The sequence below is a fragment of the Capsicum annuum genome, chromosome 8, assembly GCF_002878395.1.
Source record: "Capsicum annuum cultivar UCD-10X-F1 chromosome 8, UCD10Xv1.1, whole genome shotgun sequence".
NCBI lineage: Eukaryota > Viridiplantae > Streptophyta > Magnoliopsida > Solanales > Solanaceae > Capsicum > Capsicum annuum.
Genome location: NC_061118.1, coordinates 34,634,618 through 34,651,336, shown reverse-complemented (window position 1 = coordinate 34,651,336; position 16,719 = coordinate 34,634,618). Strand labels below are relative to the sequence as shown.

At 35.2% G+C, this 16,719-nt stretch overlaps 1 protein-coding gene across 3 annotated transcripts; it reads left to right on the top strand.

Moving 5' to 3' along the window:
• Window positions 1-5,218: 5,218 nt before the first annotated feature.
• LOC107844988 (putative uncharacterized protein DDB_G0270496) lies at window positions 5,219-16,644 on the top strand. 3 transcript variants are annotated; one of them, XM_016689304.2, is made up of 14 exons: window positions 5,219-5,259; window positions 8,235-8,347; window positions 8,455-8,690; window positions 9,433-9,505; window positions 9,962-10,036; window positions 10,125-10,235; window positions 10,645-10,687; window positions 11,131-11,215; window positions 14,293-14,395; window positions 14,474-14,569; window positions 14,673-14,699; window positions 15,365-15,464; window positions 15,952-16,036; window positions 16,115-16,644. In XM_016689304.2, exons 2-14 carry the CDS (start codon window positions 8,252-8,254, stop codon window positions 16,236-16,238), a joined length of 1,254 nt encoding a protein of 417 aa, XP_016544790.1. In that variant the 5' UTR covers window positions 5,219-5,259; window positions 8,235-8,251; the 3' UTR covers window positions 16,239-16,644. The 3 variants fall into 3 exon arrangements, with proteins under 3 accessions (XP_016544790.1, XP_016544787.1, XP_016544780.1); XM_016689301.2 differs by having other exon boundaries at window positions 5,256-5,389; XM_016689294.2 differs by lacking the exon at window positions 5,219-5,259 and adding an exon at window positions 7,698-7,885.
• The last annotated feature ends 75 nt before the right edge of the window (window positions 16,645-16,719 follow it).

Sequence of the window (16,719 nt, the reverse complement as noted above, 5' to 3'; positions counted from 1 at the left end):
CTTGGCATTCTAGGCTGCACAAACAAATTACAAAAATTATAAGGCAATCTTCAGAAATTTCAGGCCTCACAAATAAAAACTCTACAAACTACTTACATTAAGAGTGGTAAAGCCATCTTCATCTTGGTATATTCCAATACCCACCATCCTTGGCCTTTTAAAAGGTCTTGTATGTCCTCCATTATTGTTCTCATGGTCTTGCCTTTAAGGAGGCATACCCCTTCCACTAGCAGAACTAGTTTGTCTCTCTTGAGTCATTCTTCTTCCTCTCCCACTACCCCTTCCTCGATAATTTGAGATATTTGAAACACTTGAACCACCTGAAACATTACCTTTTCCTCTACATCTTCCTCTAATAGCACTTGCAATGTTTGTGGTGGCTTGATTATTGAGATATTAGTACACATACTTAAAAAAAATTGATACTAACAAATAAATAAATATACTTCTTGCTGGTAAGATATTCTAGCTGTATGACTTTGACAAGTGCCCCTTGCTCTCCCTCTTTCTCTACCAGTAGAAGCTCCAGTCTTTATTTTAAGAGATTAGTCCTTGTACTTAACAGAATGTATATTAGATAATGATTATAAAAATATCCGTGCCCGAGAAAATGTTCCAGCTGATTGACTTGTATCAGGTTGATCTCTTGTAGGACATGTTCTCTTATTATGTCCCTGTGTACCACATTTTCTACAAGTAATTACAGTACCACATTATCTAAGTTTTCCAGTTTTTCTACTTTCATCAGCCTCTTTTCTTCTAATTTTATGTGGTCTTCCAGGCAGCTTCCTCATCTTTGGTGGCTTCACAGTAGGATTATTTGATGTTGACCTCATTTTCATATTATTCATTGGCTGAATAAAATAAGCATATGTGCTGAGGTAAGTATCCTTGTGATAGTAGGTGTCCACGAAATTAATGGGCTCATATTCCTTGTGGTAAAGTGTAGCAACACCGTGAGGACAAGGAATGCCCCTAAGCTGCCAAGCTCTGCAACGCAGCTCCTACTAACAATGTCAACAATACGAGTACAAACCCTGTTAACAATCTCAAAACCCCTTTCCCCATTACAAGACAAATTGCATTGTATTGACATGTCAATATTTTCTTGTAAAATCTTTAAAGCCATGGGAGAAATATCAGTGATCCAAGTATTTGAAAACTATCTCAACTCACCAACTCTTTTCATCATTTTCACCCTAATCTCTTCAACCATTGTAATAATTGTTTTGAACCTTGCAGGAAGTACCCATGCATTAAAACTCTCTGCCATATTATTGTCCACAACATCACATTTGCAATTCTCTTCAAAGTATCTTTTACACCATGTCCCTCCCCAATATCTCTATTGCTTCTATATTCTTCTTCAATTCTACTTCAAACGTGGATTTTGCAATCTTCCAAAAAACTTTTCTTCTTTTTATACTTTTTAAGAGTTTAGACCAATTAGCAAGAACATGTCTTGCACGTTTTCTATGTTCAACCAGTGGCAACAGCTCTTTTACAGCTATTTCCAATTCCTAACAAAACAAAATAAGTATATTAATCTACCAGCAGTTGTTAAAAAAAGCAAATAGTTGTTAAGAATAGAGTCATACCTTTTGCATATCAGATGTGATGCTCAATTGATGACCTTCTCCAAGCTCAAGGTCATTCTTCAGCAGTTCAACAAACCACCTCCATGTAAATATATTCTCAACCTCAACAACTGCCCAGGCAATAGGCAGCATTTGGTTGTTTCCATCTCTGCAAATAGCCACCAACATTTGACCTTTCCACACACCTTTGAGGAAACAACCATCCAAACCAATCAACCTTCTAGCACCTCCAAAGAATGTTTTCTTTAAAGCATGAAAGCACACATAAAAACCCTAAAAGATTAACTATTCAGTCTCATCAGCATCTCTAACTTTGACAATACAATTGCTACCTGGATTAGTCCTCAAAATCTCATCCATGTAATAAAAAATCCTACCATTCTTCACAATATGATCACCCATAATCTCTTGTAGCACTCTAGACCTAGCTCTTCTCACAATTGTTGGACCACATGAATATCCAACCCTTTTCTAATAATCTCCTGTAACTGGACAACTCTAATGTTTGGTTGTTGACTAATTATGTCTTTACACTTACTTGCCAGAAACTTTGAGTTGCAAAGATAGTTAAAAGTTTATCTCAAATAAATATGAATAGGGTTGTATCTTTTAACAATAAAATCCCCACTACTCTTATTCTTGCTAGCACACAACAACTAAGGACAAGTGTCTTTGCAACACCTCACTCTAACTCTAGAAGGCTCATCCATATACTTTTCAATTTGAATCTTTTCTTGAATTGCATATCTAGTTACTATCAATCTAAACTCCTTTACACTTGGAAAAACCAACCCTAATTCCCAAATAATTTTTTCACAAGTTTCATAAAAAACAACTCTATTTTTTTTGTTCTTTCTTCTCACAGGTTGTTGCACTACTTTATCACCATCTCCCCAACCTACTTCATCATTTAATTCAAAGCTAGGAGTTTCATCACTTAGGTAGTAAGGTTCATCACCTCCTAGTTTACTAACTAGGCTATCCCTAGGGCTAACATTTAACTCATCATACCCTATATCTGGACCCTTTTCACCAACATTAACCTGTTCAGTTGTTGTGCCTCTACTTCTTTTTTGTGACCTATTGAAATGTCTTTTACTAGCCCTTATATCAATATATTCTTGATGGATATCACTGTCCAGACTAATATTCCCTTCTGAATTTGAATCATCCTCTAAATTATCATCACTTGGATCCTCATTTATTGTAAGGTCAAAAGGCTTGGAAGGTATATTAGAAGGAAGAGGATCATCAGGATGCTTAGAAGGAAAATTGGGAATAGAAGGCTGAAAATTAGGGCTAGAAGCATCACCCTCATTAATACGGTTCAAATGTTCGCCACCTACCCCATTGTCACTTGTATTGTGGAAATACTCTAATTCAAGTGGGGCCTGATCAGGTTCACTCACCCCATGTAGAACATACACCTCAAATTCATCCCCATTTTTCAACTTGCTGACAATGTCACAAATAACCTTATCACATTTAATTTCTACCAAATAACTATCCCATTTAACAAATAAATCACATGAGGTTGAATATCCTAGATATTTAATGTAGTCTCTTAACTCAAAGTAAGACATTATATCAACATCGTTATCGAAAAACTCAGTCACAGTCCCACCAATATATTCATGTGGGGGACTAAAGTCTATTTCACCCCCATGATACCATCTTAAAGTTACAAGCACAAAAGACATTGAAAGATACTGCAAAAGCAACAATTCAACCACACAAATACATTGAAATCAGTAAACAAAGAGAAAAAAACACCCCACCCCACCCCACCCCACCCCAACCGCCCCCACTTGATACACACACAAAAAGAATTCTGAGTTGTACATGTTACTACAACACCATGACAGTAATAACAACATATGCGAAAAATCGACAAACATGTAGTACATCCATAAGTCAATATGTTCATATTTGCATCAATTTCAGTAAATTACGTTTTTCCCCGAAAAAAACACAACTTCAAAAAATCCATCAAATCGACAAAAATTAAACAAAGACATTGTATATGCATAAGTCAATATGTTCATATTTGCATCAATTTCACTAAATTACGACCTAAAAAATATTTTCCCCTAAAAAAACACAACTTCAAAAAAGCCATGAAACGTTAGAGACGTTAAAATTAAAATGCACAAAATCCTAGCCTGTAAAATCCCCTACTCTTAGGTTAATACGCATTTCCCCCAACAAATTTATCCCCCGAATACTTTCAATCTCCTTCGAATGTGAGCTTAGAGTGTATGTCACGAAAGAAAGAAAAGAAAAATCGAAAAAGAGAGAAAGAAATGGAAATGCATCGTGGAAAATGTTTGGAAATATTTTATTAGAATCGGGTCGGGTTATTGGGTTGAATCCAAATCTTTTAATAATTAAATTATTATTTAAAGAAAGCAACCACACGCCTAAGGGTTGCTGCAGAATATGGTCAAAATGGTGTATTTACAAGGAATTAAAGAATCGTGGTGTAATAGGTCATATCTAAAGTTTAAGTATCTTTTTAAAAAATTCGGACAAGATCAGGGGTCTTTTATGTATTTTGTCTTTTTATAAACAGTTATATGACATAGTGAGGGTATGTACTATTTTTTTTTTAGAATTTTAGTTGTGTTATAATTATGAGAGATGAATAAACAATTGTACTGCTTCATTTTGTAATATAAAATATATGTGCGATACAGTCAAAATTTTGTGGACATTCAAAAATTTAATTCTATGTGCGATACAGTCAAAATTTTTTGGACATTCAAAAATTTAATTCTTTTGAGTTAAAAGCATCAGTTAAAAAAATGATAAATAAAACTTATATTTCATAATTTGTCTTATTTATACAATGCGCGAACTTATTCACTACTATGTATTCTCTGCGTCCCAAATTACTCGTCTCAAATTTCCTAATTTGATTTTCCATTTTACTTATCTTTTTTCATTAATCAAGAAGAGACAATTTTTATTTTTATGTTTTACCCTTTGCATTAATTACTTTTTCTACAAATTAAAATGTAAACATCATTTAATAGGGGTACTATGGTAAACTAACCATGTTATTAATTATTTTTCTTAATCAATGTGTCATCTCAATTTGAGATGAGTAATTTGGGATGAAGGGAGTAATAAAAGACACTATTAATTACCATGTGTAATAATTTTATTTCACAAAAAAATTAAAATAATTAAAGTATATAATGAATTGGATTAAAAAGAGTGACCCGCTTCATATTATTGCAAGGGAAGTACAGCTTGCAGCTCTTCTGCTCCCAACTAGAAAAACCCTCCTCTCTTTTTGTGGGCAAAATTGGTGAGCATCAAGCTGTTGTGGGGCGGAGCTGCGTGGTATTTAGGGGTTTACCCGAATCCCTACATTGTATATGGATAGTGCATTTTTTCCTATATATATATATATTAAACTGAACCCTTGTAATACAAGTAAAAACGTTGGTTCAGCGGCAAAGGGCTCAACGTGTGAGACCTCTCATGTGGGTTCGATACCCAGGTCGTGTCTTTTTCTTTTTTTGCCTCATGTGTTTTTTTTTTTTTTAAAAGAAAGGCTTATTTTCCTTATTTAAAAAACCGAACGCTGTCGTTTCCCCCCATTTTCGGAAAAGGAACAAATTGAATTAAATTAAAAACTCATCACTGTCGTGAGGTAAACGGTTTCAAGTTTCAACATAGTTTCACTCCCTCTTCCCCTTCAAATACCCGATACCCATCTATTTTTTTCACTTTAAAAAAGGCTTTGAAAGTGTTCTTCATCCTCATTTGCACTAAATCTTCAAGTATGTTTCTTAATCTATTCTTTAATTGTTGAAATTGCTCCTTAGTTTCTTGCTTAGGGCCAAAAATTTTGTTGCAATTTCTTTCATGTTTTGGCGCTTGAAGTTGATTTGTCTTTTGTATGTTTTGTTTATTTTGGTGTGTAAGTGATTGTGGAAGTATTGAGTATCCAATTGGATTCAAAATAGTAAGAATTTGAATTGCACACTAAGTGTTTGTCAAATTTCCCAAATGAAACTTCTAAGAGTTTTTCTATGATTTCTAGGGAATTTCTGAGTAATTATGAGTTGTGGTTCATGTTTTTGGTTTATATAGCATGTGTTAACACAAATTGATGAAATAATTCAAAATTGGGGTTGGAAAATTTTGGGGACGATAGGTACGCAGGTACTAAGATCATGGTCTCACTCTCAAATTATTTCTCTGATTTTCTCTCTAACAGACAGAATCACGCTCTTTCACTCCAAGCTGAGCTGAGTGAGCTCCTGCTCGCCTTTCACTTTCACCTTCTGATTATCATCTTCGGCATCTCCTTCCGACCACTATTTGGCTCTGATTTTGTCTAATCTCCGATTTGGAAAACCTTGTTTGTCTCATTTTCCCTTATTCCAAATAGTTTGAGAGGAGTTAGGGAGCGGGCGAATGAGAAAGAGAAGTAGGCATACAAATGGAAACCAGCTTCTTAATATTTCTGCCAGTATGCTTCTTGGGGATTATCCCTAATTTCTGTTGATTCTCCTCTTCCCGACACACCAGCAACTCCTGAGGAAAAAGAAGAAAAGTTGTTCCCAACCTCAGCTTATCTGTTTTAATTCTCGTTCCTCTCTATGTCTTGATTTGAGCTACTGGGCACGGTTTTCAAACTAGTATTGATGTAGTACCACTTTTCTTGGAATGAAACTAACATTTGTTCTCTCTCTCTCTCTCTTTTGTGTAGTTAACTGCTTTTGTTCTATATCTCATCTTCTGACCCGACCCGCTTATTTGTGGATATTAGTAGCATGCTTACTTATGTTGAACCCCCTTGATAAAGATCCTGCCTCTGCCACTACTTGTGGCTTGAGTTCCATATCCATCTGGTAATTTATAACAAACCTTTATGTCTTTTCTTCGGTTTTAAATTCTTGCTTTGCTTTTTCTGATTGCCATTAACACAAATGCTTTTTTAAAAAAAAAAAAACTGTGTTACTTTTAAGCTCTTGTTTTACTACAAATTTTTCTACCTTTTTGCTCCAGTTAACTTCCCATGAATCTTGAAGCATTGTTTTATGTGCCGTAGCTCCTTATGCATGATTTATCTTACTGTTTTATCAACTATTATATTGTGTTCCAACAAAACAGTCATTTAAATGGTTAAATAAAATGGCAAACAACTTAAGTCCCGATAGTTTGGACCTTAATTACATAAAATCTCGATATTTTGCATAATTACTGAAAATCCCGATTTTGGGTCTGTCGAGATACATAGGATATATTTTTTCCTTGGTAAAGATACATAATTAGCTTCCTATACATTTTTTCGATTTTGGGTGTGTCGACATACATAATACATCCAACGAAGATACATTTTTTTCCTTTGTAATGATGTATAATTAGCTCTTGATACATTTTTTCGATTTTGGGTCTATCGAAATGCATAATTAGTTCACGATACATCCAACAAAGATACATAATTAGTTGGGATTTTTGTAATTACTTTGTAAGGGTGGAGATTTGTGTAAATATGGTAATTTAAGTTGTATGTTTATGATATTTTCCTAATACAAACCCTAGTAGGGACTTCTCTCCATCAATTTGAATGCTAAACTAGGTACTCCTTGCTTTAATCCTGAAAAAATGCTTCAGCTGTAACATATGTATACTTTTTTTTTTTTCTTTCTTTTCTCTCTCGTATTTCGTATTTCTCTGATTTATATTTTATTATTTCTTACGCCCTTCTATTATGTCATACATCCTCTTGTTTACTATTCTTTATCTTTAGCCTGGGGTCTATCGGAAACAGCCTCTCTACTTCTTCAGAGGTAGCGGTATGGACTGCGTACATCTTACCCCCTAGACCCTACTTTGTGGGAATACAGTGGGCTTGTTGTTGTTGTTGTTGTTGTTCTTTCTTTTCTAGTTTAATGTTGATTCTGAGTATTTATTTTCCTGTGATTACGGCTCAGAAATTTAGAATTGGTAATTAGCTTCAGATATCCTTAATTTTAATGTTATTTGTTCCTAAGGACTCCAGCTATTGCATCGTAGATAATGTGTTTGATAGTATGTTACAGTAGTAACCTTTGGTCCATCATGGTTGTGAATGTATAGTGCACTGTATATGGAAATGTATATTATGTGAGAAATTAAATACCACGGCATACTTTCATAAGGCGGACACTCGAGGAATTAAATTTTTGGGGCATAAATATGAACATTGATAAGTGGTGAAGTTGCTTCCATGTGACCAAGAGGTCTCGGATTCAAGCTGTGGAAACAACCTTTTACAGAAATGCAGGGTAAGGCTACATACCGTTGAGGTTTGTCCCTTCCACGAACCCCGAGCATAGCGGGTGCTTTAGTATACCGGGCTGCCCTTTATAAAGGTGGAGACTGCAAGGGATAAAAAGTGTGCATTGAGCCATCTCATGGCATACTGCATAAGGAGAGCACTTCACTTATCGAAGTGCTAATTCCTATGAAACTTAAACACGTATAGCCATCTCGAGGCTTTTGAAGTGTGTCTTGCGATTTCCAGATCTACCTTTTAAATATTGCTTTTCAAAAAAATAGGCTTTGTGTTTTTTGTCTTGTCGCACCTTTAATAATCCTATTGATAACTGATGAATTCAGTTTTTGTTTCTTCAGATTTAGGTGGCAGGAAAATGGGCAAGTCTTCAAAGACATCTAAAAAAGTAGAGGGGAGTGAAAGCAACTCTGAATTTGAGAAGGATGAAATATTAAATGAGATGTCGGATGATGTTAGTTTTTCTATCTTAAAATCACTTTCATGTACTTATCTGGTTTTGTCCTTTAACTTTTCATTTCAAATAGTTTACATATGATATATGTTCTTTGATATGCTTAGGCTGAGAACTTTGATGACGACAGCGACAACAACAATGACTTGATTGACAAGGACAATGAGGTCGACCATGATGATAGTGAAGATGAAAGTGGAGAACAAGAGGAAGAGGAAGAGGAGGATGAGGAAGGAGATCAAGAAGAAGAAGAAGAAGAGCGAGAGAAACTGATTGAGGAACAGAAAAATGCTGAAATGGAAGAAATTGAGAAAGAAATTATGGAGCTTAAGCACAAGGAACAGTAAGTTTCTTTCTCTACAACATAACTTAGTTATATGGTGTGTTAGTAAAAGAATTATTTCATTTCATTTCATGTCTGCATTTTTATTTACCAACCATTTATTTCATATGTAAATAAAATTTATAGTTCATATTATTACTCTTTAAACAATTTATTTCTCATATAACCATTACTCTCACCAACATAAAATTCTTTATACTTCAAACCACCTCCTACTTTGCCATTAATTCAAAGTAACAATGTTGCCTTCTCGGTCATTTGATCAAGAAATGCAAGCTCAAGCGAGGAGATTGTATGTACTATGTGGGAGGATTATATTGAAGAGTATTACACTACAACTCATGTTCAATTTTTCTTGTTATTGAACTAAAGTTTGATAAGTAAATATTGTATTTTTAGAATAGCTTTGTGATAGTGTATTATTCTTTTGGTATAAACTTTTGCTTATTTGGCAAGATTGTATAAAGAATTGGGCAATTTTGATAATTTTCATAATTTATGGGATTTTTATGTTTATGAGAAAACATACAACATAAAAAGTCCGAATTGCATGTCCAAACAAAACTTCAACTTCATCTCATGATTTCAAATCATGATTTCATCTCACATGGCCAAACGGGCCCTAAGACTAATAGATAAATAATCTGAGCAGTAAAATAAGTGGGAAATACTTGCTATGAAAATGTGGTATTCTTGCCTACTATTGGTAGCCATTTGATTTTGGCGGTTATTATTTGCACAGAGATCTTTTGAAGAATCTGACGCGACATAAGGATGAGGATCTTCTCAAAGGTCAAGCAGTTAAAAACCAGAAGGTATAGTGTACCAGATGGCACAGATGATAGTCTTTAGTTTTATATTTTTACGATCGCGCATTCTTTTTTTTTGTACACACGCTTCCTATTGCTTCAATTAAAAAGAAGTCCTTGTTACAGGGAACATAAATGCCTACCATGTGATTGGAAGTGCTTTGTTTCCCATTGATATCTATGTTGTATGTTTAGTAGATACTGTATTATTGGGTTGCATATAAACTATACTTCTTTTGCCTCTTGGCTTGCCAATGGCTGAAATTTTAACTTTAGTGCTAATATCCTTTACACGATTATTCTTTTCAAGCAGTACTATTAATGATTGACTAGTAATTTAATCTAATATAATATATGATTAGTGACTTACTATCTCCTACTTGCATTATCCAAGCTTGTCTTACTTAATAGTCAAATTATGTTGTTAACTTGTTCCTTTTTCTCTCTTTTAATTTCCCAAAGGCTCTATGGGACAAGACACTTGAGCTACGATTCTTGCTGCAAAAGGCTTTCTCGAACTCCAATAGACTTCCTCAGGTTCACTGGGTTACCATTTTGCTTTAACACCAGCGCTAGATTCATGATATTGACAAATTGAACTTGAGTGCATGTTGATTCCCCGCAGGAACCAATCAGGTCTTCCTTTTGTGATTCGGAGGACACAGTTAAAGATGCATATTTGGATCTCCTTGCCTCTTCCAGAAAAACCTTGGATTCTATACTGGAATTGCAAGAGGTACAGTGAGAACAGTTACTTTATAGTCATTTTTCTTTTGGAGTGACAAAAGATTAGTATGCTTTTGTTTTGCTGGAAACCTGACAGTTGCTCCTCTCTGTGGTCCCATTATGTGATAGAGTTACCACTTTGATGTGCTAATATATCCTAAACGATTCAATGAATTTATCATACTGTAAGCACCTTGATAAGTAGTTAAAAGATGTTCCTGTTAGCAATATTCTCTTGCCAAATAATCTACAACAATAACAAAATTGTTGTCTTGTAATAAAATTTTAAAGCTTATAGGTCGAACAGAGTCAACTGATTTCTTGATTCCTGTGCATTGTGAATATATGTCTCGTGAAGTAGGATGAAGGGAGTATTATCATGTTTTTAGTTAATACGGTTCCTCTTTGCCATTTGACAGGTACTGCTGGAGAAGAATCCATCAATTACTCAATCAATGGATGGTATGACATGCAGCTTTGATTTTGCAGATATTCGAAGAGCTGCATCTTTATGCAAAATTTGAGTGTTTGATGTTCTTTATTCTGAGTTTTTGCAAATCTGAACTTACTTATTGAAATAGTATAATAATAGTCACAGTAAAATATTGCTAAAATTAGGATGCAGCAAGTCACTCTTTTTCAAGATCTGATCCTCAATCTCAAGGTGTTGACTACTGGAAAGTACTTGGCGACTTGCTGAAAAGCACAAATAGATTAGGGTTATACGTTATAGAGGGTCAGAAATTTGCAAGATTTCAATACCTGCAAGAGAAACCAATTTGCTTCTATGTTGCAGCTCTAAACAGTGGATTCTAAGTGAAGTTCTATAAGCGCATGTTGTCTGTGATTAACTGAAAAAGAACAAGCCACCATATTTAGTGATGTTATAAAATTTTGAAAACCAGGTAAAAGGTCGAAGCCTTTGGACGATTCTGTAAAGTCAAGTGAAATTGATGAAGATTGGCAGAAGATTTCTGAAATGCATTCAAGGTAAGAATGCCCCACTATGTGGGAATACACTGGGTATGTTGTTGTTGTTGTATTCGAGGTAAGAATGTTAGTTGAGGCTTACTGCTACATTCCTTGTCGTATAGCTGCATGCCAATTTTGTATTGCTTTAGACACGATCTCAATTTGCTTGGTACAAGATGTACATGTTTTATTTGACAAATCAGGAGAATCTTCCAACTTTATAATTGTTAAAACTAGGAAGAAGAGTGTGGTTTAGGTGGAAATTCAGCCAACATAGCCAATAGATGTTTATCAGTGCTCCACTTATAAAAAAAGAAGAGAAAACTACAGGTTGCTGCAACTATGGTAGCCTAGACATTTAAGGGGATTGACAGCTAAAAATCCTGAACACTTTCTAAGCAGAACATAAGTTATCTGGTATAGGCTTCAAATACCATTTAACTGAAGTGATTGGGTGGTGGGGTGGGGTGGGTCGGCACTGGTAGCTATGATCTCTTAAAGAAAAAGAAAATAGCTGAAGGACAAATTTGTTAGCAAACATTTCCTTGCTAATTTCATTTTGCATGCCGCTGAACACCAGTATAGCCTAAGCTGGATTACATCATTGGAAGAATGTGACTAGACAATGCCTAAATCCTAGTAACTGAAGTATCCTTTGTGAATTTAAAACATAGGTACGATTAAATGCATGAACCAAAATGTTGATTTACCAGTTCAGGTGAGGGAATTGTTCAAATGCAAGGTGCATTTCTCTGTGTGTTTTAGTGTAAGCAAAATGAGCAATAGACTAATGCTGGAAGAAGCTAGGGCCTAAGTGGCTAGAGATAACAGAATTTGGTGGAAGCAATCTTCACTTTGTTCTACCTTGTCTTGCACAGTTTCAAGTTTCCACTGCCTATGAGTAATGGAAACCATTTTCGTTTCATTCGTCTTACTATTTCTTCCCAGGTCCTATTTGTCTACTCAATGCATGTCTTTATCTATCTGTATGACATGTCTGAATGTGCAGTTCCCCAAGGGCGTGATAAGACACGTGTGTCACAGTTATCTTAAACCTCCAAGAGAAACATACGCTACCTTATTCTTATTTTTTTCTACTGTACCCCTAGTATGTATGCCTTCACTCCATGTATGTGACTGTCTGTCTGACATGTCTGGTTAGTTTACTCACGCTTTATATTTCTTTACTGGTAATTAATAAAAGGTTCCTTTAATTGCCAAAAGAAAATAAATAAGAACAATGTGTATGGAAGTTCCCGTTAACCTTATACTCCCGCATACAAATTTGATATGATAGTCTATGAAGAGTTAAGGATATTAATTTGACTTAGTAATATATTAGTCATAGTGCAACCAGGGGCAGCTCAAGCATATAAGTGGCCTAAGGCCAAAATCGAACAGAGGCCTTAATTTAAAAAAACAAAAAAAATTTAAGAAAGTCTATTTTAGAAATTTTATAATCCTTAATAATATAATCGATGCATTAATCTTTCCCGAGACATAGAACTCTAGATATATCAATTTTTTTAATAATTTTTATTTGTATATAAAAAAGTTATTTTTTCATCAAATAATATTATTATTTTTCTCAAAAAAAAAATATATAATTCATTATTGTTAAAAAATGGGACCCCTCAAATTAGGGGGCCTAAGGCGGTTGCCTTTTTTGTAATGAAGTCAAGCCGCCCCTGAGTGCAACAGAGCAAATCAAGCAATGGTTAAAAAGTTAGCTGGCAGGAAAAAATATCATACCACACTTTAATACTTGGAACTTGGAATTCTTGAAGGTTCTGAAAGTTGCATAGAAATGAAATTGGTGTGAAATATTTTTGGACCTCCCAAAATTGAAAGAGTTGTACAATTTAGGATAGAGCAAGTATAAGTTTTCATTTGAATTAATGAGACCTAATTAAGATAGCAAATTGCTTTGGAAAAATGACCTTCTGGACCTTTGTACTATGTCGGTTTTGTAAGTTGAATACTTCTACTTACATGTTTGTCATCTGGATCCCTGAACCCACTAAAAAGCAACATTTTAAACCCTTTTTTGGTGAGTGTAACACATTCTCCCCACGTCAGCTGCCACGTCTGCCACGTCATTTTAAAAAAAAAAATTAAAAAAGTATTACATTAAATTCCAAGTCATTTTTAAAATGCTAAATAACAAATTAAATATTAAAATTAATTTAATTAAATAAGAAAAATTTATAATTGTAGAAAAATTTGAATAATCATGTTTTTATTTTTGCTCACAAATTAAACATCAAATTCATTCCACAACAACAATAACAAATCCAGTATATTTCGCACATAGTGGGGTCTGGGGGGTAAGATGTACGCAGTCCATACCACTACCTCCGGAGAAGTAGAAAGGTTGTTTCCGATAGACCCTTGGCTCAAGACACGGAATAATACACAAATCCTTAATAAAGCATGGAACAAGAATGACAGTACATACCTACGCCACCCACAAGGAATAATAATCAAAGAGCAGTAAACTAACTCGTAATAAAGCATGCAACAAGGTGTCATAACAAGAATAATACCCTACCAAGTAATGCCCTACCCCAGCGACCCAAAATGGCACTAGCCTTCTATCCTAATCCGCGTCCTCCAGATCTTCCTATCTAGGGTCATGTCCTCTGTGAGCTGTAGCTGCTCCATGTCCCGCCTGATAACCTCTCTCCAGTATTTCTTCGGTCTACTCCTACCCCGCCTGAAACCATCCAAAGCAAGCTTCTTGCACCTACGAATCGAGGCATTCTTGCCCCTCTTCAACATTCTAGCGAGTGTTTCTCATAAACCTATTACATTCTTCTAAGCAGCAGGTTAAATCCTGCTTCCCCTGTGAATTATTAGGTTCATTCTTAGTTTTGTTGTGGAGTCAGATTATACATCTATAGTAATTAGGAACAAAATCTGCATAGCTACGAGTATTTGCTTAACTCCAAAAAACTAGGTTCCAGAGTAGTTAATACTCTGCCCTTTTATCTGCATTGCTCATTCTCATGCGGCAAGTTTGTTTTGCCGTTTCTTCCTTTGCTAAATAATTGGCCTGCTATTGGAAATTGACGTTGACAATTCTTGTGTCATAGGATGGCTTCTTTTAGGGACAAATCAATAGATAAATGGCAGAGAAAGACCCAGGTGACCTCTGGTGCTGCCGCGATCAAAGGCAAATTGCAAGCATTTAATCAGGTTTATTTCGGGGACTTGCAAAATGTTACGTTCAGCAACAATCACAATCGCTAGCATTAATGTTCTGATATTGTACAGGATATTAGTCAACAAGTAGCTGGTTATATGAGGGATCCTAGCAAAATGATAAAAGGAATGCAGCAAAGTAGATCGGCGGTTGCCCTATTTGGAACTGTAAGTTTCATTTCGTGAGTTGATTTGAGAATTGGTATGTTTCTTAATGTTTATGAAAATTTTTTTTTAGTTAGTCTTGATTTATGTGCCTGCTTCTATGCAGGTTCCAGATGCTACTGGCAATGGAGAGGTATCAATGTGTTAGTTTCGCATTTTGTCAATTTTTGGCAAAATCATTGTTATGCACTCTTAAGCCCTAAAGCGAGGCTCAAAATGTGTTGAGCGCTTTGCTCGCTTAATGTGTGCTTTAGTGTCGTTATCAATTTTCTAAGGCATGCTTTTCCTTGCCAATGAGCCTCTTATGAAGAGGCGACACTAAACAACTGATATTTCACTTTATCGTACTACTTAATTCAATTTCTTTGTTCATATTTTGTCATTCATGAATATAATTTTTAATCTTGGACTAAACATATATATTTTTGTATTTTTTTCTCCCTTTGCGCTTTTTTTTCATTAAAGCCCATGCTTTATTCGCGTTTTGCACTTAAAGCCCCAACGAACCTTAGAGCTTTTTTGCGCTTTTCGCTTTTGATAACACTGGCCGAAGTAGTGTTTGCTGTTAAAGTCCAATTGATATAAGAGTTGATCAGTGAATCTCCTTGTTGAGTGTATTGCTTTTAAGAAACTAGGCATGCTATTAGCTTTGTTAGGTTTATGCAATTGGTACAGCAGTGGAAATGTCATTCTCCATTTACGAATGCATTAGTTTTTGCTTGAAAATGCTCTTGCATGGATTATTATTTTTTTTTTTAAGAAAGAAAAGCAAGTCTCATTATCCTCAACTTGGATCAGGGAACAAACATGGACGGTGATCCGGAACTGCTGGATGACTCTGATTTCTATCAGCAGTTGCTGAAGGAGTTTTTTGAGGCGGTAGATCCAGCATCATCTGGTAAGATTTTCAACCCTCCTCTTTTCAAATGTACCACCTTCCTCTATGGTGATTTATGGTATTAGGAAAATGTGGTTATTGGATCCTCGCCTTTGGTGTGTATACCTGCAACATCGTGTTCAATGTTTTTTCGTCGTTTTCCTAGGATTTTGACCGTCATATATTAGCTAATCGTACCGTTCAATGGGATATTGTTTCTTAGGTTACTATGTTGTTTCAAGAGTGTTGCCTGCTTTCTTCACATGAATTGTGCATCTTCATTCTCAGAAAGATCCCCGCTTTTACATGAATAAGTTTTTAAAAGATATAGATGAGCTTTCCTCAGAAAATGTGTTCAAGAGCGTATGTTTAGTTTCAAAGAAAAAGAAGGATGTATTCTCTGGAAGATTCATAGCTATTAGCTCTTGCTTTTGGCTGCATTTCTAAGCTTTTTTGCTTCCTGGGAGAAAAGAACACCTATAGCTAACCAATTATTTATCAACTACAGAGACAGCATTCTATGCGCTGAAGAGACTGCAAACTAAGAAACGAAAAATTGTTGATCGACGTGCTTCGAAGAGTCGTAAAATCAGGTAATTGATTAGTGATTATATCATGCAAGATTGCATTTCAATTTCCTGGATTATAAAGTTTGGTTTTGGTTCTTGCAGGTACAATATTCATGAAAAGATTGTCAATTTCATGGCTCCTCAGCCTATGAATCTTCCAGAAGTGGCCCCCAAATTGTTTGAGAATTTGTTCGCAGGTGGCCCTACCCTATGCCACTTGCTTTAAGCCCCAAATTTGAAGACTTCTGGAGTTAATTCCTGTTAGATATAAAATATGTAATTCGGAAATTTTTGCTGTCAAGATGTGCACCCAAAGAATGTGTTGGGGTCTTGTGTATATCCCCTCCAAGGATTCAAGCCACACTTTAGAAGAATTGAAACACAAACTCATGATATGGAGTTGAGTATTGCAAGTCAGAGAAAGACTTCACCTGTTTTTGATCTGTGGAAGGAAGCTGAAGAATTCAATAGTACTTATTTAACGATAAGTAGATCTTTTTAACTCTGTGTTATTTGGGAGGAGTTAAAGTATAGATGAAAGTGGCAGATAATTTAAGCTGTAGCCACTTTGTTCAGCGTTCATATAGTTGGAACCTAGTTGGATCTATTTATTTTAAACGACTTTGGCTTAAGATTCTATTCTTTCAAGGTCTCAGATTAAAATGAGAAAGATGTGCAGGCTGGAAAATTAGATTACTCTATTAATA